The sequence below is a fragment of the Suillus bovinus genome (genome assembly GCF_016758785.1).
Source record: "Suillus bovinus strain UH-Sbo-P2 chromosome Unknown EDB93scaffold_25, whole genome shotgun sequence".
Lineage (NCBI taxonomy): Eukaryota > Fungi > Basidiomycota > Agaricomycetes > Boletales > Suillaceae > Suillus > Suillus bovinus.
This window is the reverse complement of record NW_024542081.1, coordinates 350,207-374,845: the sequence shown is the minus strand read 5'-3', so window position 1 is coordinate 374,845 and position 24,639 is coordinate 350,207. Positions and strand designations below refer to the sequence as shown.

At 47.1% G+C, this 24,639-nt stretch overlaps 6 protein-coding genes across 6 annotated transcripts; 2 read left to right on the top strand and 4 right to left on the bottom strand.

Annotated features, from left to right (window-relative positions):
* Window positions 1-700: 700 nt before the first annotated feature.
* Window positions 701-1,440, bottom strand: EDB93DRAFT_1084930 (uncharacterized protein; the record flags this gene model as incomplete). The annotated part of the gene is made up of 2 exons (XM_041445866.1): window positions 701-1,232; window positions 1,286-1,440. The coding sequence occupies 2 exons, from the start codon at window positions 1,438-1,440 to the stop codon at window positions 701-703; spliced, it is 687 nt and encodes a 228-aa protein (XP_041308041.1).
* A 2,113-nt stretch (window positions 1,441-3,553) lies between these two features.
* On the top strand, window positions 3,554-4,122 carry EDB93DRAFT_1250185 (uncharacterized protein; the record flags this gene model as incomplete). The annotated part of the gene is made up of 3 exons (XM_041452965.1): window positions 3,554-3,623; window positions 3,668-3,870; window positions 3,919-4,122. 3 exons carry the CDS (start codon window positions 3,554-3,556, stop codon window positions 4,120-4,122), a joined length of 477 nt encoding a protein of 158 aa, XP_041308040.1.
* A 555-nt stretch (window positions 4,123-4,677) lies between these two features.
* On the bottom strand, window positions 4,678-6,648 carry EDB93DRAFT_1250184 (uncharacterized protein; the record flags this gene model as incomplete). Its single annotated transcript, XM_041452964.1, has 5 exons — window positions 4,678-4,952; window positions 5,010-5,233; window positions 5,287-5,639; window positions 5,710-5,825; window positions 5,877-6,648. The coding sequence occupies 5 exons, from the start codon at window positions 6,646-6,648 to the stop codon at window positions 4,678-4,680; spliced, it is 1,740 nt and encodes a 579-aa protein (XP_041308039.1).
* Window positions 6,649-7,386: 738 nt separating this feature from the next.
* Window positions 7,387-9,362, bottom strand: EDB93DRAFT_1103791 (uncharacterized protein; the record flags this gene model as incomplete). The annotated part of the gene is made up of 9 exons (XM_041447338.1): window positions 7,387-7,703; window positions 7,948-7,996; window positions 8,102-8,170; window positions 8,274-8,429; window positions 8,657-8,669; window positions 8,704-8,729; window positions 8,823-8,891; window positions 9,004-9,033; window positions 9,144-9,362. The coding sequence occupies 9 exons, from the start codon at window positions 9,360-9,362 to the stop codon at window positions 7,387-7,389; spliced, it is 948 nt and encodes a 315-aa protein (XP_041308038.1).
* Window positions 9,363-12,395: 3,033 nt separating this feature from the next.
* Window positions 12,396-18,621, bottom strand: EDB93DRAFT_1280080 (uncharacterized protein; the record flags this gene model as incomplete). The annotated part of the gene is made up of 18 exons (XM_041454438.1): window positions 12,396-12,430; window positions 12,483-12,498; window positions 12,548-12,580; window positions 12,636-12,755; window positions 12,802-13,813; window positions 13,862-14,594; window positions 14,652-14,667; window positions 14,761-14,846; window positions 15,094-15,150; window positions 15,203-15,828; window positions 15,897-16,296; window positions 16,364-16,671; window positions 16,731-17,180; window positions 17,239-17,900; window positions 17,960-18,156; window positions 18,221-18,289; window positions 18,342-18,404; window positions 18,456-18,621. The coding sequence occupies 18 exons, from the start codon at window positions 18,619-18,621 to the stop codon at window positions 12,396-12,398; spliced, it is 5,049 nt and encodes a 1,682-aa protein (XP_041308037.1).
* A 3,120-nt stretch (window positions 18,622-21,741) lies between these two features.
* Window positions 21,742-24,197, top strand: EDB93DRAFT_1144715 (uncharacterized protein). The gene is made up of 4 exons (XM_041449448.1): window positions 21,742-22,058; window positions 22,118-22,588; window positions 22,645-23,912; window positions 23,977-24,197. Exons 2-3 carry the CDS (start codon window positions 22,235-22,237, stop codon window positions 23,899-23,901), a joined length of 1,611 nt encoding a protein of 536 aa, XP_041308036.1. The 5' UTR covers window positions 21,742-22,058; window positions 22,118-22,234; the 3' UTR covers window positions 23,902-23,912; window positions 23,977-24,197.
* The last annotated feature ends 442 nt before the right edge of the window (window positions 24,198-24,639 follow it).

The window sequence follows — 24,639 nt, the reverse complement described above, 5'->3', positions numbered from 1 at the left end:
TGTGACCGATGGTAACAATTAGGTGTCCTCACCGTCTTCACCACCATCAGACTCGGTTTCCTCTGCCTCCTCATCAACATAGGTGAGTGGGGTTTTTTGAGAAGCATTATTCTAATCAACAGACTGGAAAGTCCGAGTCACCCGAAGTGTACCATTACATATTGAAGTGTGACGGTAAAAAATTATCAACAACCGCGGACTCTATCATACTCGCTTATCAACTGTTAAGAGACTTTTGAGACATCCTCAACCGGCATTGCTCTTGCAATCCACTCACTTGTTTCCTCACTTGCGAAATACAATAGTATTTTGTGTAGAGGTTATATACACGTATTGCATCAGTTTCGGAGTTGGATCTCAACACATTGCATGTTGGGACCTAAAATTGTGAAAATTTGTGAACAAAATAAAACATCGTACGAAGATCTACAATATTTTGTACTTATCATTGCTATCAATGCATAGTACTGTGTTAAACCTATAGGATAAACTAAAAGATTTGGTGAAAAAGGCTTGCAGTGGAGGGTAGTGCGAGACAAATGCAAATACCGCTATATTACTGTACTGGACACTGGACACACTCACAACGCGTAATGCATAAAGCAGCGCACACGGCTTCAATAGATTCACGAAAAACTAAATGACTACGTATACATTATGGGCGCCCTCGTCGATATAAGTCGAGGACCACTACCCTTGGTCAGTGACGGACACCAATCTCGCTTAGTTGTGAGTTTGTCAAAGGCCAGTTGTACCACACACGATATAGGCTGTCCGTGCGACAACTATAAATCCACCTTGGCGCAGATATATTGACAGTTGATGTTTTGCACTGGCGACAATAAATCTTCATTTTTGTGTCCAACCACCTCGATCCGTAATACTTTCGCCCAAAAGCATTGAAATGAATATTTTGAGACGGACCTGCGCACTCGGGGCAGCAATACATATCTAGTCCCCATGGCCGCGCATCGGTGAAGCTTGATAGGACCAGCATGCGGCATTCCACGACGCGATTATAGATTGTGCCTTTCTGCATATGGTCCGCGAAGCACAGGACAACGGGAGATGCGTCAAGGGCGTGTCGGTCCTCTCCAAATGATTGCAAGAGTGCATCCCATGGCCCCATGTTGTATACGAAAACATTCTCGACGAAACGATTAAGAGCATGGATAACCAAGTTATCTATGGTAGACACGCCGCTAAAGACGAGAACAAAATCGAAGATGTTTCTGTGATAGGATCCCATTAATACGCGGAGCACATCACTTGTGAAGTGACTAACGATTCTACCATCATCCTGAGCATTGCGACGCTTTTAGGAATACGGCCTGTGGGGCCGCAGGTGCAGAGCACCAATCCACGAATGAAGGGCTTGTTGCCTCGAGTCGAATTTACATCTCGAATTGCCTTTGACGCATCGCGGAAGTAATCACCCATGTAATTTTCGAGCAGCTACACGTATCATGCAAGTTCAGACATGTCATTCGTAATATTCCAGAATACTCACCTCCCATGGTGTGACGGATGCCGAGTTTGTGACACCGCCTGCTGCGACTAGGTTCCCTGTGTCTGTGTCCGCGTGCGTGTCGACAAGGACCAGAAGATTGCAGCAGTTGTTCCAATTGGCGACCCACTCGAAATCCGAGGCGACCGCATGTGGACGATTGTTGTTCGACCGGATGGTCCGAGACACGATGCGTAGCTGATTGTATCAATAATGCATTATGCAGTTTGATAATTCAATGGTACCTTGTGAAGCTCTGAGCGAAACTGTTGCTCCAGCAGCGAACTAATCGTATCTGCAACAAATCGTCGACCATATCCATGCCAGGTAAGAAAAATACCTAGCATCGGGTGTGGACTGCGCTTCAAAAACTTAGATCTGATTGCATAACCACGAACAATGTACTGACCCGATATCAATGACATTATGACGCGGAAGAAGATGGTGCTTACCGGGATAGCAGCGTTTTTTTGTCGATAGCAGGACGGACAGACGAAAGTCTCCTTTGTGACAAGCGCTGTTCCTGTCATTGGATTTGTGGTAGCATCGACGCATCCTTGCTCGTTTTCCGCCATTGCGACACATATTGTGATGTCACACGGATTTCCGATGCCGATGCAGGCCCAAATGTGTGGCCCCACATCAGTGCAGTAAACGCACATCTGTATGATGCTTTAGTCATGCATCGAGGGAAAAAATTAAAACACATCGAACTTGGATGCCGGCAGCATTCGAAAATGGCGCAAGAGACGCTATAGGGCTCGAATCTGTCATACTCCAGTCCTGCATATCACCGGAAAGAATTGGCGTGAGTTTTTGATATGGTGCATGCATTGACTTGGCCTTTCTATCAGGATTCCTTCGTGTCGGCTGAGCAGGTGTCTTCCCTAATTTCGTCTTCTTCTTCGATGGATGTGAAGCGGGTTGTTTATCACGCTGAATACTATCATCATCACCATTGCCATTAGTGCCATCTTCATCCATGCCATCTGTATTATGACCACTTTCATCATCACCAAGTCCATCGTGCTCGTTCCGTCCTATCGCATTCTATATAACGCCCAAAAATGAGATGAGCTCTTCGTGTGACCGAATCCATGTCACTCACATGGGACTCGATTCGACCACCCACATTCTGTTACATCTCATAAAAAAGATGCAAGAACAAGCGATAGGAATGGAAGGCGCACCGATGATTCCAATTCCCCAGAATCGCTTTCGCTTGATAGATTATCTGCGGAGACAAGCGGCATGTTGGTGGACGGCTGTTGTTGGACACGTTGCTAAGAGAAAACTTCCTCGTGCACTTTGCAATCCATCATGCCAAATATGGCATGTAACGCACGTATCTCCGGCAGATGCCGGATTATGTACTCAAGTGCCCGGGCTAGGCGTCCATCAGGTAGGTTAAAGCATCAGGGTTACCAATATTAAAAGGTGCTTTGAATGTTGTACAAAATGCGAAGACAATACTTCAAACTTAGGGTGTTTAAAAAATTCATGTATTTTCACGCATATTTACCTTGGTCAAGTAACAAACGTACCAACTAGCCAAACTTGAAGTTTTAGCCGATCAATATTTTGTCTGACCTGTTTAGAAACATGAAATTTTTGACCAACCTATGTTTTACAGCTGTTTGCACATATGCTGGCAGTCGCGTCGTTTTTTTTGTTCAATTAGGTGCGTTTAAACTCCCATGTGTTGCAATGAATCCTAGCTCCGATGCTTCGTATTAAACCATGCGTGCAATAAACTCAGCATGACGAGTCTCATTGTATTCTGAGGCAATCCGCTTGAGTTTCTTGTAACTTACACTAGCACGCTCGAGCTCGCGGATATTGTTGTGAAGTGTGCGGTGATCCGCTGGTTCAATTGGGTTGGCAATGTTCCTGATCCCGACACTGGCATGTGGATGGTTAAGCCAGCCTTTTCAGCACAAAATACCCCGCACTTCGCAATAATTTACATCGACACTATTTTTCGTGCAGCTCACTTAATTCCAGTGTTTGGTACAACCAGACTCTCACCATAAATAAAATTCCATCATGTCCCCGACATATTCAAGCTCTTCGACATTAAGAAATTCGCAGACCACCATGCCTTCGAAAAAGTTTCGTAGGCAAACTCAAGTTGTACTTCCCTGCTTGGGGTCCTCCCAGTCACTTCTTTTCGTGTCCGCTTTTATGCTCGCATCAAAGGTTATCTGCGACAACACTTACTCCAACAAATCCTGGAGTATTTCAGCGCAGGTCATGCTCTAATTAAACAGATGGAGCGCGAGATGTGTCAGTATCTGGAGCAGGAACTGAATGTGGACCCGGTAACGCTGAGGGAGTTCGAGGACATGGTCAAGAAAGATTTTGTAGGTCAATGTCCTTACCCGACTTACATTTTCACTTCCTCCTCAAAGACAACCCCTCCTCCTACAACAAATCCCTTTCTGCCTCCTCCAGCTGCTTTTGCGCCCACGCCTTCATACGGCCATCGCTATACATTGCCACAAAAGGCCAACTTTCCTCTATACTCTGCCGGACCCACCATCAGCCACACATTACCTCCTGCAGCCACTTTAACAGTATGCGCCTGCCATGTATGGCCGTACGGCGAGTCTTAACCATATGGAGCGCGAGATGTGTCAGTGTCTGGAGCGGGAACTGAATGTGGACCCGGTAACGCTGAGGGAGTTTGAGGACATGGTCAAGAAAGATTTTGTAGGTTAAGGTTCTCACCCGACTTACATTCTCCCTTCCTCCTCAAAGGCAAACCCTTCTCCTACCACAAATCCCTTTCTGCAAATGAGCGGGATTAATCATGTGGAGCCAGACAGAGTTGATATATATTTATATGACGGCGGCACGCAATTGATCATGTACAATTTTGTGCGTGCAATAGATACAATTTTTGAGGCGTTCAATCGATCGACTGAGGGATAATTACTTTCATATGTATCTCACTCTTTATATACACGTGTATAATGCGCACTCCGTTCCATATGCTTGCCGATGTCCTGAACTCCTGACATGTCGTCCATCACATTGACTAGTACAGTAGGTGAGGAATGTTACTCTACTACATGACTCGTATCCTGAAATCCAGTTGGATAAAACGAAATGAAAAGCATACACGTATTAAAAATGCTGATCATGACACCCTTGACGCAAAGTCACCATTACACGTCCAATACTCTGAAAAGTTCTAAATGCGTGCATAACATGTCTCTGTCCACAGGATCGCCTGCAATGTCCTGCCTGTCTCTGAACAGCGTCATAGAGATGCTTCCAACGTTCTTTATGCCAAGAAATGATACGATGCTCTTGCAGATGGCCTCGGCGAGGACCGCAGTCTCTGAAGGCATTATATTGCGTTGTACAGCGTCAGCTGCAACGTAATCCTGGCATTTAATAACCATAAGACAGAGGCTGAGGATTGAACGTCGATACAGAGCTACAAAGTTTTTAAATCATCGAGGAAAGCTTAAAATGACGGGCAGAGTCTTCTCACGTATTCGTTTGGATATATGCGGAATAGCGATCGCAATTCTCCTCATCGTCTCTAGCGCGTAAGAGTATGCGTGGGTCTGATTTGTGAGAAATTCGGCTTTCTTGCGGTCCATGTAACGGGCCCTCTCAGAATGATGCATCGATGCGAGGTTGTAGAAAGAACCACCTGTCGCAAAGCCTTCTACGGGGGTGTAAGCCCCATGAACCTGTCCAGGTGGCTGGATTCTGCATGCGCGTCAGCACCCAGAATCGTCAAAAATTGTGTAGACCATACGTACACAAAATCTCCGGGACCCAGATACACCACTTCTGCATCCCACAACTTGCGCACCTCCTCCTTGTTATTGGGATAGTCCACGAGCTTCATCATCGCGTTTGCGTAAGCTGTACGCCCACCTTTCTGGGACTTGAGTCGAAAGAAAATCCACATTTTCCCCCCTGACTCGATCCGAACGTATGTTGCGACACCGTCAGCATCGTGATGAGCGAATGAAACGTATCCAGCTTGATGCAGAAGCGCCCAGAAGTGTGAGATAAAGTTGTCAGGATGTACTGCCTCGTAAATAGGGCACTGTTGGCTTGTCTGACTCCAACCAAACCGTCTTCCGTGATCGAGATTTCTGACACCGGCCTATGTTACATTGAGTAAATTTAATTGTTAGGATTTCTCACCTCAAGGACTCTGGAAGGCCTCCATGTACATACGGAAGGTCTAGAACGCATTGAATCTTCGTCGGGTCACTCATACCATCCACAAGCATCGATATTGTGCCAGCCTTGTGAGGATGAGCAGAGTCCGCAACACGCGCCTCGGCATCTGTTCGGCTATATCGAACAACGCTCGTTGCAATATTTCTTCAACACTCACCGTGAATGGACACAGGCATGTCTGGACTTATTCCAAACTTGCGGTCGAGCCATTCTGTAGTTATCTCTGACGGTGCGTTTATTGCATTCCCCCGAACTACCACGGGTTTATTGTCACGCAATGCAAATTCGATAGTTTCCACGATGTCGTCGCGTTGCATATCGGCGGCGGATAGGTGTAGGACATGCTGTGATAGCTGAGTGGACTCCTGTAACGATGCGAAGAATTTTACCACTTCAACGTCCCCGGATTCGCAAATGTTGACACCGTTCTTCATTATAGTAGGCAGGACAGTTATCCTTCCGTCCTGCCATCGTACCGTACCTGATTGTTCGTGTACTTTCCGTCCAATTATACCGACGGTCATGTCTTTTGAATCTTGATGATCCATCTGTACATCTGGTGGAGCAATATAACACTCAAAATCAGGAGCGTCTGACGGTCCATCACGTTCCCCGTCGGATTCGTCACTGTCGACTTGCACAATCCCGGAGAATGATACACGATTCTGACGTGGGCGTGTTGAGTCAATTTGATGTGTATCACTTTCCTCCTGAAAATCAACGTTCATCTCCATATCCGTCGACGGACCGTCCTGAGGTGGTAGTGAGGCGTCCTGCACAAGTCCATTGCGGTACGCTCGTTTCATAGCACGTTCTTTCTTTTTTCTTAACCTATCCTTGGCCCTTATCTCGAGTCTCCTAGCTTCCGGGAGTGATTGAAACCATTTTCGCCGTCTGGCGGTCGCTGATTGGACCGTATTCTCAGTCATACCTGAAGCTGTGGCGCTGACACTGTCTTTCTTAACAGATGTCAAATGCGGAGTCATCTGCTCAGATATTGAGCTATTTCGTGAGTGTATGTACATGAAACGTATTTAATGCTTTACCGTAGCGGATTCTTGTTTATTACAGTTTCGGACGAGAGGCTAAGTGCCCGATGTGGTTGGTTTAGGATTAAGGGCATTCAACGTTTTGGGAAAATCGACGAGTCATGCGTTCCGTCACACACCAAATGGAGCCAAGGTCACATGACCGATTATGGCTGCATCGTCACATGCACCATTCGTAGATTAGATCTAGACTCGTAAGCTGTAAGGAGTACTTTTAAAGATTATAGACGTACGGGCAAATTTGAGATCGCACATGATCTAAATAATGATACTTTCAAACACAAAACCTCGACACCGCGGAAAGCTAACCGATGCTGATATAATAGCTGACGTAACAAATTCCCGCGATTCATTTGGTAGAAAATTTTAAAGTCAAAGGAAAGGGCCCATGAGAGTCTGCGAGGCCAGGCGTTTATGATTTCAATCTTTCTCCGGACATGTTTGTCTGTTCGCCACCTCGCGATTGCCATGAAAGCATAATACGAACCTGGCAACTATCATCGCTACCAGAAGCACCCTAAAAAGATCCTCAATCCTTGTGTGGTTTGCAGAAAGCGATCTATCAGCGCATCCAACCTTCCGACATACCACAAAACTTCCAGTATTGTCGTACAATGATTAGTGCACAAATTGAGAGGTATGATCAGGCATTGGGACTATCATGACCATCCCAGTGACGCAATCAGTTATTTGGTTCAAGGATACCCTATCCGGCAGCACCGTGCATACAACATGGGGCGCGACCAAAATGGCCAGAACTTCACGCTGTTCACTTTGCTTGGGCGAAAATGACGGAAGTTTATTGAGTGTTTTGCGCTGGAAATTGAAGATGGCGTCGCTCCAGTGCGTATCTTTCTTTAGATCGCAAAGTGGTTTTGATAATTTTTCGATAGCTCGAGCTGATGGTGGACTTCTGACTGATGCAGTATACGATGCTATAGAACGGAATTGTGTCCATCAGCAGGAGTGAGTACGGCTACCCCCTGTGCCCATTGTAGCAACTCAATATGCAGCCTAGCGGATGGTCAGAAGTCTGGGAATGAAAATGTTGAAACCCGTACTGGTAGGTCCCGGTCATTTGAAGTGTATACACCGGCAGTCCATTTCAACGTGATCATGGTTTGTCGGATGACGGGACATATGCAAAGAGTGCGACTAATTTCGTTTGATGATTCTCACCTTCTGAGGGTAGCGGCGCTGGGAAACCCCAGTCCCTGACTTCAACTTCCTACCTTCCATGCAGCCGTTCGAACATTATGAAAATGACTTTTTTTTTTCTTTTTGAAATAAGCATTGGCTACTCCCGCTCTCGATCTGTACGAATATTTCTCACCTCTACCAGCGCGTTCTGTTTGAGTTCTAGATGGACTGATATGTCTTCGACAGAACGAGAGACACCTTCCTTGTACAAATGTTCTTGACCAGCACGCAAAGCTCACGGGCAAAATTTAACAGAAAACAGCCTTATACGACAGTGAGTAAACAGGAAAATGAACGAGATATACCTCATCTGAGCCATCCGTTGATGCTATCAGCCTTTCCTCTGACAATTCCTCTGACAGAGTCGTGTCTGACAGTGATATACTCTCGCCAGGAACATTGTACGAGCACCCAATCGAGGTCGAAACCACCATCGTGTTACCACCCTGGCCACGACAGTACTATGCGGTCGACATCAATGCGGGTTTTATCGCCATGGAGAATGCAAGCAAGTTTGGTCAGTGTCAAGGAGGCTTTTGCTAGTGTCTTTGGAGGTGTTCCCTATCGTGCCCAGACTGTCAGTGACCATCGTATCCGCTGGCAACAGGCAGGTCCTACAGCAAGGGCTGCATTAATTGAGGCAGGGCGCACCCCTGCTTGCTTATGGTCTGCGTTCATGGCAGCCTACCCTGCTAAATGTGCTGTACAGAAAACAGCAAAGAAGCATCAGCTTACTCGTGTGTTGTGATCTGTGGTCCCCTCTTCACACACATTCCATAATACTTAGGCATTATTTGTTACTATATTATACCTCGTCAATGTCGCACAGTAGTCATCGCAATGTAATTATTTACCCAGTCGCAGTTGCACTGTGTATGAGAGCGGACAATGACAGGCAGAGGCACGCCGGACAGTTTGTGTCGCTGTAGCAGAAGCAGGCACAGTTGCAGTTACACTATGCTTCGTGGTCGCAGTAGCAGAGTGCTCGAGAGTGGATGCCGACAGAGCAGTAGATGAGGGACTTAGCATGCTTACAGAAGCATGCTGTCCAACTTTACCAGTCCTCTTAGTGGCAGATGTTTGCACAGTCAGTAAAAGACGATTTGTGGGCATCTTGCCAGAGCGGTATGGTTAGTGCCAGGGAGATGAGTTGTTTGTAGAAGAGGAAGAAGCACCGTTCTGGTTGGATGTGGGGTCAGCTGGTTGGATGTAGGGTCTTCTTCGTTTCCGTCTTCTTTGGTATCATCTGGTTGCTCAATGGGAGCATCGGCCATTAGGTCGTCTTCGCCATCGTACTCATCGCCTAGAAGCTCGTCTAGGGGGAGTTCAATATTTGGACGATAGATGCTAAAGCCGGTTGCACAACCACAACTGACACCTTCCCCATAGCTCATGGGGTTAGATAGGGTGGGGTGTAGTAGAGTAGAGCAGTTGGGCCGAACGAAGTACTGAAGATGGGAGGAAAATGAAGTTTTTCATACGAGGCCGTGTATTGGACGGTTTGTAAGCGTCTTGCGAGAGCGGTATGGTTAGTGCCAGGGAGATGAGTCGTTCGTAGAAGAGGAAGAAGCACCGATCTGGTTGGATGTGGGGTCAGCTGGAGAGATGAGTCGTCCGTAGAAGAGGAAGATGTTCTATCACCCCTCACTTTTTTGATGAGAGCTTGTGATAGCGTGCAATAATGTAGCGCTTATGGACGAATACCTCACTGGACGTCATTAAGCTTCGGCTTCTGTAAGCGGTGAGCAAGATCGTCGACAGGTGCTGAAATTCATGGTCTTTAGAAGCTCGCAAACAAGAGATGCGCTGATGACAGGAGTACTTAGCACCTCAGAAGAAACTCAGCAGCAATAAAGGTGGGACAGGTGCCGTGAAGAAGAGGACATCGTTTGTGATATGCTTGCAATTGCAAAGCTCTGTCACGGTACACCAAGAAATAAAAATACCACATCCCTTATTTCACGCATCTAATCTTTTAGTACCAACGAGCAGAACACAAGTTTCGCTGTAGACGACGGAATTTTCTTGAAGGAACATTCTATATATAAGCAATATTTTTGACAGGGTTGCTGGAAAATTATTGGGTCCCTCGATACGGTGTAATGCCGTGTAAATTGTTTTGTACGAGTCCAAGATACTATGGCACTGTAGGGCTAAAAGTCTCATTTGCGCGGCAAAAAATGACATAAGATAACATACTGGCGACAGTGAGTCCATGGCCCAGACTGGGTACATGCTCCAGCACCCAGGCAGCCTTCAGAAGCATTGGAACGTGCCTACGACATGAAGAGAGAAAAATGAGTTATCCGAACGAACTAGCAATGAGATACGCCCTGGCGTGGGTGCACGCACCTTAGAGAAAGTGGACACTGTTACGAAGCTGCGAGCTAAGAAGCTCATCCTGATTTTATGGAAGCTGTAAGCTGATATTGAGGGCGGTAGCAATGAATTGTTGGAAAACTCACTAGAAACATACACACGGAACAATTCTACAGCTCAGGCAATTGCAAAGTAGCGATGAACCACATTAACGAAGTGGCCAAGACCGAAGCTACACTGGATGATAAGGATGCTTGATGTGTGCTAGAAATCCTGATTCAGGAAGACTCGAGCTTACAGGAAGATAGACTGGCTCACATTGTACGAGCAGTGGGAAACGACCTCGACCGGAGATCAAAATACTTACAAAATACAACGTCGCCGACATGATGAAACAGTGGATGGCCGTGCTGGCCATAACGTGGCGTGTGAATAAAGAAAGTCCGTGATGTGTGACATGTTACACGTTCACCTACCGTAGTTGACCCGTCCAAAACTTCCATTATCCATCACACGTCCATCACGAGCATCCAGCCTCTGACTACGCATCTCTTCATCTATGGCTGTGGTGACACGATCTATGAAGAAAAAAAAGGATATGGCTACGTTTTATATATTGATCCCCACGAAACAAGTGAGTGGTATTGTATATTTGAGTTTTGCTAATAAACCGACAGATAATGGCACGGACTAACGGGCGCACAAGAAAGCCGAATGTCCAATACATTTACAAACGGCCTCTAACAGCCACGTCCATCTCCCGTGCAACACGAAGCGGTGTGAACATGAAACGTCCTGTGAAACCGCTGGTTAGTGGACCGTATATGTGGTTTATGACCTGCTGACACCCATCAGAGTCGAGACACGACCTCGAATACTTTAGAGATGGAGAGCTCGATCGTTCCCCCTACTGCAGAGGATTCAAAGGAGAGAATAAAAGAGGATCAAACGTTGGAACAGATGGTGAGCTGCTGGAACTGTGGCGCATATGATGCTGATATGACACAATTCCTTCAGACGGATGCCGTTCAGGACGCCAGCTCTAGCAAGTCTATGGTGAAAGAGGAGGATGTTTCCAATAACGTGATAATAAAGCAAGAACACAACGATGATAAGGTATGATCGTCCTCTACAGTGAGTCTTGGCGATCATGATCTGGACGCCACTGATATTTAAAGATTGGGCATATAGATTCTATCGCTATGAAGGGTCACAGAATTTCAAGCCCACCTGTCATAAAAGAGAAATCAAAGGAGGCATAACGGTGTAACATCTCCTAACTCATGGGGTTTTTTGCTCCTCATTAGCGCAATTACTCATCAAGTATTTGATTTTGTACTATAAAGCGTATGTTAATGTTACTTTGATGAATGAATCATTGGTTTATGTGTTGTTGGAGGTTATAGATTACATGGGATGTTGTAAATATAGATATACTGCCTCATATCTGGAGATGCAGGTGTGCAGTTCTACCAAAATGCGCACAATGTCCTGTACATTCCTGGAACCGTCTCAGATAAGGGGACAAAAAGATGAAAAATGCAAACTCACGTCTGGCCCTGTTCCAATTGTGCTGGATCAATAAAAGAACTTGGAATCTGCTTTCTCGAGCGCACTGCAAAACCAAATGAACGTTTCTACAAGATTGTTGTATCTTCCACCGTCTGTGGAATCTTTGATTATCCATGTCAAGAAGTGATCGTAGTTCTCCAGCGATGCTCCTGCGCCCATCTCTTTTATCAATAACTCGCGAAATCCAGGATTGTGCCACATGCAAAATACGGACTTGAACATGATGCCAGCGAATGGACATTTTTCACCTTTCCTGTAAGAAAATCCCGCATGGCATGCTGGTTCCTCTCCATTTCTATTTCGTGATTGCGGAAGGCAGCATTGAAAGCAATATGTGAAGCGTTCGAATGAGAAGCCAAGCTTAAAAGGTCCATAAAAGTCCATTGGAAGGGCTGACTCCATTGTACACATGTGGTTGGCTGCTGAGACAAGACGACCGCCGTTCCCAAAGTGTACTGGACACTTGTCTTTCAAGACCTTCATGTATCTGTCCAGATGGGCAGTGGTAGCAAGGCGATTGGAAAGTGAGGTGTTGACTATGCTCGCTCTTGCGACGAATGTGCGAGAGCCACTGGGAAGTGATAAAGACGATGGCATATCAACCTGTAAGGCGCTTCCTGTACATGGCTGCGATGTCGTCTATCAAACCAAGTCAGTATAATTAAATGCAATAAGACCGAATTCGTACGGTGTATTGATCGCTTGACGATCCAAAAGTACCCTGTGCGATGTTCAGAATCAGCTCCCGTAAAATATCATCTGCGACACACACTCACCGTCCCGTGGACGTCCTCCATGGCATTTAGCATCATAGTTTGAAATGCAGTTAGTTCTGATGTGCCCTCGTCGTATAGAGCGTCGCTGGACTGGGAGTGCTGTTGGGTGGGCGCCTGGGCCTATATCATTCGCATACGTACACAGACTGTAATCATGGGTACTCACAGTCATACCACGCGAAATAAGCGAAGAAGCTGGTACAAATCCCATGGACGTGTGCTGCGGAGCATTCGCGAGTCCTCGAAGCATGGATCCACTAGCAACAGATGAGGTGCCTGCGCACTCGGACACCTCAGGTGGCCTCAATGGATTTTCGATGGATTTGATAGCAAGCCTCTGCATTAAGCTGTTTGGATCGCAAACGTCGCACTTTATTCCTGGTGGTTCAGCCGTGCATCTGACGGCGAGCTTGTTGCCATCCATGCACATCATGTTGGTAAACCGACGACATGCCGTACCGTGGACCAGATCGTCTAACTCACCCATACACTGGTCAGTCGATGGTCCCCTGTATGTCTTACCACGTCGATCTGTAAGAAAAAAAACGTGAGACTCCTTCCCGTCCCGGCCTGCGCGTCCGAGCATCTGGTTGTTGACAATGAGTCCGTACGAAGGTTTGAAAATCACGACATATCGGACATGAGGCCTATCTATACCCTGTGCAAACGCAGTTGTGCATGCCATAACCTTTGTCTCGCCTGAATCCCAGCGCTCAAGGTTAGACTCCCTATTATTCCCAGCCTCCCAGAGATCGCTGTGGTAGACGGCACAGTTTGCCCTCACTGCAAATGCCTGTGCGTCGCTCTGAGAGCCGCAGAATACCAATATACGTTCTTCCTCCGACAGTAGTTTGCACAGAGCAGAGACGAGGTGGCCCAGGGATTGCATGGCTGCAATAGGCTGCACCTGGACGACATGCATGCCGATCTCTGGGCGGTTTGTATCTGACCGTACTTCGGTTATCATACTTGGATTTATGCCAAATGGTTTGATGAAATTTGCGATACGGTGTGGTGGTCCCGTCCCTGTCATGAGCACGATCCTGACGCGAGTCTTGCCGAATTGCTGCGCAAGATTCTTCCATGGAATAACTCGGCCTGGATGACAGTTCGCGATGTCGTGGAATTCGTCGACAAACACCCTGTTAAACTTCTGCCCGAGTGGAGATACAAGGAAACTATAGATAAAGAGTTAGCCATCTACAGACCGCATAGATTTTTTTTACCTTGAAAATGCATGGGACGAGCAATGTTCCACCTGCGCAAACAAGATCTGCGCATTCTCCGGAATGTCCTTGGAAACGCAGTAGTTGTGACATCGCAGACCAGTGGCAGCGGTAGTTCTGTACTGTTGATCCAACAAAGCGACGAAAGGGCACACCACTATAGATCTAGCATCCTCATCCATTACAGATGGAACCATCCACGACATACTTTTACCTCCACCTGTCCTCATTGTAATGACGAGGTCTGTACATGCAGTCATGATGGCAACAAGCACGTTCATCTGTGCAGCACTCTTTTCTCTAGCAGAGTCGTCCTTCCTAATGTGTCTTATCGCACATCTAATATCCTCTCGAATGTCGTGAACAGCGCTCGGGGACAATGATGGTTTACCGCAGTCAGCGATCGAGGATTTCGACGTGGTGCAGTCGCCGAATAGCAAGCTAGCCACATCAGTAGAGGCCTGATGGACTGAGGCCTGTGTCCTATGGATATGTTGCATCGGCATATTCTCGTCCGGGCTCGATTCTTCGTCACTGCTCGAGAGGCTAATACAATCGATGGGTGCATTCGTCACCATGGTTCTGGGTCCACGCAGGCGTTTCAGCGATATTGTATCAAGACCCGACAGATCTTCGTCACTAGATGTGTCCGTCACCTCCACAGACAACTTACGAGCGCGTTTGGGACGTCCTGAATATTCCTCGACGTCTTCCAACGATCTTTTTTCATGCGCTGCACGCTTGTTAGTGCGAGATACAGTGTATTTGACTGAGTCTGGAATGGACGTACATTTAATGGACCGGTGCTGCGTGACACTACGAGACGTGGAATTTCTTGTGGAAGCTCTAGTTGCGTCGGCGGAGGATAGAGGATTTCTTCCCTCATAATCCCTACGTACCTCCTTGCTCCTTGTGCGAATGACAGAACGTGATTTAGACGGTATATGTGCTGGCATTTCATGCTCTCTTCCTTTCCCTTTACGATCTGTGATTGGAGGTAATTCGCATTGATATTTTGCTGGAATAAGATCGGAAAACGTTGTGGGCTCTTCTAGGTATTCTGTCTGTGAGATGGTTGTTATCGAAGACGCTGGGAGTGGGGAGTCCGAAAGTAGTTCTCCACATGGAATATACCCACTTGCGGTGGGCGACACAAAGACAGAAGATGTATCGACTTATCAATGGAATAATGTTTGAAATCGCACAGAATCCGAGTTAGTGCGCGGACTTACTACTGTTGTTGTTGTACCCACTGGGTCCTGATGAGGGAGTACGACCACGCTGAATACCTGCTGCATAACATCAGATATTGCTGTTGATACAGTAGATAGTGATCCTCACATTCACTTTGATCGTAAAACAAGTCCTCCAAATTCCCGCTCAAGTGAAATGACCCCCCGTTCCAGGTGGTTGGAAGTGGTGATGCAATTTCTGGTGTAGAAATCATATCTATAGCCTCCTTTCTGTGTTGGAGTACTGCGGTAGAAACTGCATCCTTCAATATTTTAGCGTGGTGCGCATCCAAAAATTCTTTGATTGTGTCTTGCGTGGTCTTCCTGACGATGTCCGCTATGGACCTGAGCGTTGTCCCATCGGACTTATTCTTGCGGCTGATCCTTATTGCCTCTGGAGGCGGGAAGGGACCTAGACCAAGAACGCTATGCCACTGATCTCCAAGCCATCTATGCTTGCACATGCTATTGTTGGACAACCGAGGGACGACTCCTTGGATGACGGCGTAATGACTATGGTCCATACCAGTGGAGTGATCGGCAGATTCAGCGAGGATATTGTCTGCTTGATCATAAGAGTCGTCTGGAGCTATGAATTCGCGACCAATGGTTATGGCGCCTTGCCGAAAATCTCTCACTCCCCATCTACAGTCGAAGTAATTATGGTTCCACTGCTGAATGTTGGCGGAAAACTGTATAGGACTGATCCTCTCGCCCTCACCGACACAGAGGTACCTGAAATAATAAAAATTTACACGTTAGATATACGTCAATAATCCTGAATTATTCGGAACGGTGCTCACGTTCTGTACAAATGTTCCGCATCAGCACCGTATGCAACACCAGCCAAAATTGCTTCAGCTGTGCGAAAACCACCTGCAATCATGTTGAGGACTAGTAATGCGATGTCCTTGGGAACGAAACCTGGGGTACACGAGTCTCGATCGGTGATGCCGGTTTTTTTGCTGTACCCTGTCAGGAGGAACATTTCCTTTCCCTGCATGAAGAGGTTTCGATTCCTGTCCGCGTTACTGATTTTGTGGTCGATGAACTGAGTTCCGCGACATGAGATGTGAGTTGTTATATAGAGCAAATGGTAGATAGGTTCCCAGACACGCGACGAGCGTCTGAGAAGATCCTTTATTTCGGGAATGTTCCATGCGAGTCGTCCTGCATTGTCGATAATTGCCAGGTTATAGTGATCTACCAAGTAGAAAAACAATGCGTGTCGATTTTTGAAAAAAGGCTGCTTCTGATGCAAGTGAATAACCGCGCGTCGAGTTGGTGAGATCGTCCTTGACCTGCTCGACAATTTTCAATACGACAGTATCATTAGTGAGGGCAGAATAGCGCGACTTTGACTCCTGGAGGAGCCTTTGTATTCCGCTTCTCAGCTTGTCCATCTGCATGGTGTGGATGCCTATAGTGATGGATTGAACATCAGGATCGACGTAGACATTGGGTTCTCTCGTTTGATTAAATACCAAAGACGAAGCGTACTGCTGCATCTCATACACTATGTTAAACGTTGTGGTACGACCGAGTCGTAGCACCCGTTCATGAACACGAGCGACACGGCTTGAGATAAAAAATCGCGATAAGTACATGGAATCGAACGGATATGGAGGCTTGCTCACTCGTGGTCATCTGAATGGACAGAATCGGTATCCTGGTCCTTGTCCATCAGCGCCTCGAGGAGGGAGGTAATGTTGCAAAGATATTTGAACTTTGCGAGATCTGGTGTAAGGACGGATGCTTCACAGAAGTTTCCATCCGCGCGCAACGCCCTGAGCCAGATGGCTCGTTTGATTGGGTTTGCCCATCGCTCTCCCAAGCAAAGACTCGGATCCGTATCAACTAGGGACCATGAAAAATTATGGTAAAAGATCATCCTCTTTCGTGGGGTAGCATTTTTGTCGCGAAGGACAAGCACAAGTTCCTCGAGACACAGGGTCTGCACGGCGGACAGCTCGAACGAAAAATCGAATGGGAATCCGAGGTGAATGCGCATGATCGCCCTCATGAATTGAATCATAAAGTTTGGATACTCTATGTTCTCATCCGACACTGGCCTCCAATGACTGTCCCTGGACGCATCGATGACATTAAATTATGGCATTATTGTGGTGTGATGGAACTGCTCACGTTTCTCGCGGAATGGAATCACCATACACCAGGAGTTTGGACAGGCTCAACCTGTGAGGATGACCATCCAAGATGCTGGATGCCCTCGCCATGTGGTCTCGCACAGCATTGGAGAGACAGGTGATAATACCACCGAATTCATCGTCGGTATGCTTTTTCTTAATCTGTTCCGCCGCCCGTCTCTGGGTTGGATTCATCCGGAGGTCTACCTGAAACTTGTCCCAACCCATGAAGCGCATCAGTGGAGTCCTCTCTCGTTCTGTATTGGCTGGAACGACCAATGAATGCTCAACAGCAGGTATGAAAGTGGCCTGCAGGGCGGATCTGACATCTGGTCTGGCAGATGGAACAAAATTATTCCCGATCTCAAAATATGAGTTGCCCACACTTGAAAATATACGTTGGACCTGACAAGATCGATGATGGATCTCCATCAAGCCAGTGGCTCCGTGCGTCTCTCGTCCATGGCGCTGCATGGTGAATAAATCCTTGACGGCATATGCGCAGTCGGAGGATGCAGTGCATGCAAAACCATCGATCGGATCCGCAATCTGCTGGACAGGAGGTCCTCCTGCAGTTGGTAGTTTGACATGCTCTGGCTTCTCATAAACATTGGCCTCTAAACAATAGTCCAGGAATGACTGCAGAGCGGCTGGAGGTACCTGGTTGTGTCGGATGTTCATTTCAAATTCAAGATCAACTATACAAGAGGTTCTCGTACCCGATACGACTTGTGGCGATTTTTCCTGTGTCCGGATATCATCCCAGAGGTCAATGCGACCCGGCACGAGTAGCAGATGAGAATTTTCAAACGGCTATGGAGGCAAACGCCCAGCGCATCTAGAACTTCATTGGACCTCAAGTAGTCTACTGAAGACAACAAAGATACGGTCCTGCAGTCCGCATCAGGAGGATCATCTGCATACGTGAGATGGACACCACATTGAGCTGTGATCTCGAAATTTCATTCTATGAAATTCACCTCTGTTTGCAACGTCCTGACAGGACGAGAGTTCCGGAACTAAAATGTCGGACGAAATATTTGTGGCTCCTTGATCGATATGTAAACATGTGACAGCACAAGATCAGATGCCATGACTAACCTTCTACAACAATCCCCTCATAAACAACTCCGTGCTGGTCAAGAACCTGTTTGGACGCCATGACTAAGGAGGTCAGCTTGACTCTATAGTTGTTTGAAATATTATCAAACTCACCGAAATCAGGAGTATCAAAGACCTTGATTTTCGCTGAACTATTGTGGTCTTCGGTGACGTGTGTCTGCATATTTTCACGCTTTTTGAAAATCATATTACACCCCGAGAACGGGCAGGCATAACCCCCATCGCACTGCCTCACAATATACTCGTGATCATTAATCATGAAGGGTATGGGGACGGAGTGGTACCGGTATCGGTGCTTTCGCGCAGCGTCGCAGGTCAAAAATGGTCCCATTCCGCATCCTGTATGATCACAAGCATATGTTGTAGACATTTATATCAGAAAGAAGAGTATATGTGATGATAAATGTGGTGTTTTATCGTCGAAGGGAGGATGAATGGTGCTGGTGAGGTCTTATATTATTTCGCACATACGAAACTGCACCTGCAGGGATGAAAAACCAAGAAGGCGTGACGTTGTAAAAAAAAACGAGGGACTTATGACAGCATCTTTGAAAATGTCAAAATGCAAATGAGAGACGATCGTCCGAGGACGTGAGGCACAGCGATATGAGTAACTCGATTGCAATTCTCTTTGCTCACTCATGTCATTCCAGATTAGCATATTCACGAAATAATGGTTGAGAATATCCAAAAATGAGTTTCGTTTCATCCGCATAAAGACACTTGCTTGTCTGCATGTAGTGAGTGCGATTGAGGGGCACAAAAAAATTTCTGAATGGTGGAATGAAGGGAACAAAAATGAGACGCGACGATCAGTGATCTTTGAGTCATAATTGCATAAAAATCATGTTCCGGATGACAGGGACTCACTGGCTGCCGTGAACATCGGATGAAAATAAATGTTAGTCAGGAACATGCGCATTGCGCCCAACGGTGGAGTAAACCTATTTTTGGATAGTCCCGCATCTTTCATGGCTGGGTTCAGATTTCCTCTTAATTGGTGACCAATTTTTCAGAAGAAACGCTAAATAAGTGTTCACAGCCGCGTGCGATTACCAGGGAGTCCATACCGAGTCACCTAATTGTGCGATGCGCACTAGCCATCAAGCCCTGCTAAAAGGGTTGAGTAGCGCGATGAAAAAAGGGAGCTAATACGTGCAGGTATATCATAAGCTGACATGCATTTTTGTCACATGGTTCAAAAAATGTGTTGACATGTGATGGAATATTGAGGACACATGTTTTGGACACTTGGTGATGGACGTTTCAGGACCCTGCGCGACTTGATATGGACGCCCATTAGTATCATGAAGGACAATAATCCGAAATAACCCTTCAGGGCAAGCCATCATGAAAGTTTTTTGTGTGAAATTTTCTGGCGATTAGGAGGAGACAAAAATAAGAGAAGCATACACCGCTTTGATCATTTTTTTAAAAGTACCGACACAAATTTTGAAATTGTCCTCTCAACGGACCACAAATCTGTACTATGTGTTTGCATTTCCTTCACGCGTGCTACGTATGAGATAGTGTTAGCCATGTTGAGTTGTTTCTATCTTCAAATGCATACCTTCAGTGATGCCAGTGCTAATGATCACATGTCACCCTAGCCGCAACAGCCAAAGTTGTATGTAGAGTGTTCTTCCAAGAATCTGAAATACAATATTAGAAAAGTGCCCGCATAAAAAGAGCAGGCCCCTTGGAGATTTACCATACCGTCTATCATGAATAGACTTGAGCGTCTAGGGTGACTGGGTGACCATTGAAAGTTTATACATGTGAGAGTGACGCCTAAAAGTGTGGAGAAACAAGGGTTACGCCTGTTGCTGAAGTAAGGGTGACGGGGTGACGCGCCCAAAACTATCTTGGACGGGGTGACACCTGATGCTGATGTAAGGGTGACGGGGTGACGCGTCCAAAACTATCTTGGACGGGGTGACGCCTGCTGCTGAAGTAAGGGTGACGGGGTGACGCGTCCAAAAGCAGGTTGGACAGGGTGACGCCTAATGCTGATGTAAGGGTGACGGGGTGACGCGTCCAAAACTGTGGTGGATGGGGTGACACCTGCTGCTGATGTAAGGGTGACGGGGTGACGCTTACGCCAACGCCAAGATAGAATAATGGCGGATGGGAAAAGAAGCGAGGGTGACGCACAGCCACCATGGGAAAAAGAAGAGGTGACGCTGACAGTGCAAAGGAAAAATAATGGCGGATGGGAAAGAAAAATGAGGGGTGACGGACAGCCACTTACGTGATGGACTTCCTGTTTCGGATGGGGTGACGGGGTGACGCTTACGGGGCTGCCCCCGTCGCACCAAATAGATAGTCTCACAGCTATAACGGCTTCTCCTTGGCGTACACTTACATTACATATCCCTCAGTAGTATCTATTAGTCTACGACAGTGCTTAACTACACCGTGACCTCCGTCCAGGATCACAGAAATACACGCAGTCCCCTCAGGGAGCCGTTCAATCTCACCAGGATAGTGGTTCAAAAAGCACGTGAGTATCTCTCACGGTCACGTGAGCACGCTGGATAATCGTCAACATCCTATGATCTGTGCAGTCCCCTGAGGGAGACGGTCGTAATACAGGGAATGGTAGATACAACGAGCAAACGTAGTATATTTCTGCATGCTGGTCTGACATGCTGACACAGACGCGGTCCCCTGAGGGAGCCGCAAGGACTGACTGAGAATGTAAACTACACACAAGGGACGTCTGTCATAGCAATATAGAAACGGTCCCCTCAGGGAGCCGCACATGCTGGACGTCCATGTGCACAACGTGTATTGCTCTATGACACGAGTGAGTGCAGCACATCGACGGTCCCCTGAGGGAGCCGGTGCTGGTCACAGTGCAACGATACAGCCATGGCCTTCCAACCATAAGTCGCCCAAAAAAGGAAAGTAGTCAGCCACCTGCCGCAATTTAAACCCTAAGTTAGGGTTAGGGTCTCAAGCATTGAGCCATCCATCTACGAAACCTACGATCATCTATCAACCTCCCATGTGACTTGTGTATGTAGTAGCTCACCTATGGAATCTCTGTTTGCAAATGACTGCGACTCCAGCAGTATCGATGACGGTATTAACGAGTAAACGCAGTTTGGATCACCAACTACTAGACAAACCGTATTGCAGAAAAGTTTACATCTTCCTGCACTATTAAGTTGGCGTTGGTATTTCACAAGCGGGTATTATTGTGCAGGAGCATGCAATGCCTGCCATGGGTGCAAGGTTGTCTAGTAGTAGACGAGCAAGTACATGGTATGGGTGTTCGCCGTCAGCTGGTATGTGGTAAGGTGGCAGTTCCTGGCAGCCCTTTTGATTTGTCATGAAGTTTTCGCTCCAGCCTGAGAGTCACCCCCAGCTGAGTCTTCAACTTCAATCTTAGCCACAATTCAAATATTCAGAACTCGGATGGCCCACTAGTACGCATGCGAGCCGCTCCTCTTAACCTACTACGATATATAGTTATCGCCGGTATAGTTCCTTCAGTTCCCTTCAACTCATATATAGCGGAACTAGCTGGATCTGATACTTGCGCTGGCAAAGCCAGAATTCGGGCCATTAACACCTGTCAACACAGAAAAATACTTGTACGCTCATCAATTTGAAGGCCTGTTACGATGATTCTTCCCATATGGAAGGGATAGTACGCCGTCAGCTGCCTTGTTGACCTAATCTTCCAAGGTCAGCTGAACTTCATTTTTGATTTCTGCCTCGTGGTCCAAGTCCATTTATATACTCAGAAATAGGCACGAGATGTGCAGTGCCTGTCGCGATTGATATCAATACCCTTCCTCGACATCCACTCATTCTCAACTCGACTTTGTTTGCATATACAGTCCTTTTCCAGGCTTAACCTTATGGTTCGAAAATTATCATTTGGGCGTGTCTTCTCGAGATCGAGGGATACCGACCAACCTCCAACACCCCCTCATAAGTCACCACCACTTTCTCCGATCAGCATTGCCTTGCCTCTCTCCAAAGGCAGCAAGTTCAAGGAGGAAGCTGTTTCTGCCATCTTCACAACTACCGCCCCTACAGAGAGTGTTTCAGGCTCAGTCAAGTCGCATGCCACCTCAAAGCTTCAGAAACGGCCTCACAGGGTTATCCCAACTGCATCCCCTACATCCCCCATGTCTCTACATGAATTCTCCCCGATATCTTCCACGGCTAGTTCAGCAGCTTCATTCGAGTTTCTGTCCCCACTCTCCACGGTATGTTCATCTCATTCCTAATGCTGAATCATACCAAGCGCCAGACCTATTCTTAGATTCAACAACGTCTTCCTTCTGGCGTGACTTCATTCTGCCCAGCCACGCATCCTGCCGAGTCTTTTACAGAAGACTACCGTCTTCAGATCCCACTCCACCAAAATCCCTACCTCACCGTCCTCGAAAAGATTTCCCCTGAACAATTTATGCGTTGCCTTCACCTCCTTCGCACGTCCCTTCCCACTAACCTCGATGCGGTGCGTGATATAATGCCAAAGCCCAACGGATTCGTGCACACCGTGCTTGAGGCGTACAATAATCATCGTGCGCTCATCCTCCGCCCGGACGACGTTTGGACTGCGATCCTCATACAATTCAGTTTCTTCGTGAACGCAAATGCAGAGCAACTCCGTGCGCACTTCGCAGTTCACGATGGTTTGGAGGAGCTTGTCATCATTGGCGATGGAAATCGTCACACGGCAGATTCTGCACTCATGGCGCGCCAGATGTTGGAGCTTATGCACACGCGCGTAGTGGATCCGATGTTGAGGGACTGGATTATGCCTGAATTTTCAACGACGACGGATGTAGACCGGACAGTGTATGCGATGTCGATGTTAGGGACGATGAAAGAATATTTTCGTTGCAAGTTTGTACTACGCTGTGGGATACCACTTGTGACCCTCCTCGGAGAGAGACATGACTGGGAGGCAATTCTTGGACGGCTAGAGCGATTGAAACTGTACAGCATAGAAACGATAGCATGGTATCACCTTCTGCGCCCCATCATCTCTCGATTCATAGCCGCCTTCGAGGCACCGTCCAGCCCTGAAAACCTCGATTTCTGGTCCAAAGTCGCGCACTACGAGGGAGGCGGGAGCGGGCCCACCTACCTCTCAGGTTGGGTCACCGCATTTTGCGTATTTAACGAGCAAGGCATATGGCAGGGTCCCCCGCTAAACGCTGAGCGCATGCGGGAAGACTCGCCAAAGAAACTGCTTCGTCCTGTGGATCCTCGGGTGCTGAGTTCAGCCCAGTTTGCTGCGGTGTACACTTTTCGCGGAGCGTGGCGTCCTTTCCTGGTGCTTGACGGGATGCCGTATCCAATGATCGATGATGAATGCGTACCGTGCGGATACGCTCATCTCGACGTCAAGCTGGATGATAATGGACAGTTGTTCAATACGGTCATTGTTGCTGGCACAGTTGGTGCACAGATCTGTTCAAATGATAAATCGGAGCTGTTTAAGAATGGGATGCGGGACAGCGTAAGGCCAGTGGTGGGATATTGGTATTTTATCACCGGGGCATGGTGATTATAGTGTGGGTTCGTGTGTTGCTCGTACTAGTTCTCTATTTCTCATAGTTTTCGTGATATCTTGTTTGGACAGTCCTGAAAATGCGCCATACGAGAGATGTATCTTATCTTACGTGGATGTCGATTATGCTCACTTGTCATATAGGCACATTGAGCTAATCCTCCTGCGTCAGAGTCTGGCACGCTCACAAACAACATTTGGTTCACGCAAGGATGGACCGTTCAGGAGTTTCTCGCTCCTAAAATTGTACTCTTCTACCAGGCAGACTAGACCCTATATCTTGACTGCCGCTTATGCAACCTCAAGCAGTTTGTCAATATCATGGGGGAGTTGGAGCGTTCAACTGGCATAAATGCGCAGGCGCTCTTTACTTTCCGTCCGGAGACAAGAGATACCCGAGAGAAACTCCAATTGATGTCAAACCATGACACCGCGGAGGAAGACATCGCCTACTCTTTGTTTGACGTCTTTGATGCCGACCATCTACAGAGAAAAAGATAAATGGCGCTCGGACGACTCTTGCAGTTCGGGATCTAGGGATTTGTGTTACATGAAGGTTGCAAGTTATCACTATTGCGTCTCTCGCAACTACAACATCCAAGAATCTTTGATTCTGCTTATCAGTTTTAGATACTCCGCATACGCCTCAATTTTTTGAATACATGACTTTGAATTGTTATGAACATTTTGCATATTAGCCACCGTGTACATATTACGTGGAATGATAGTGACTTG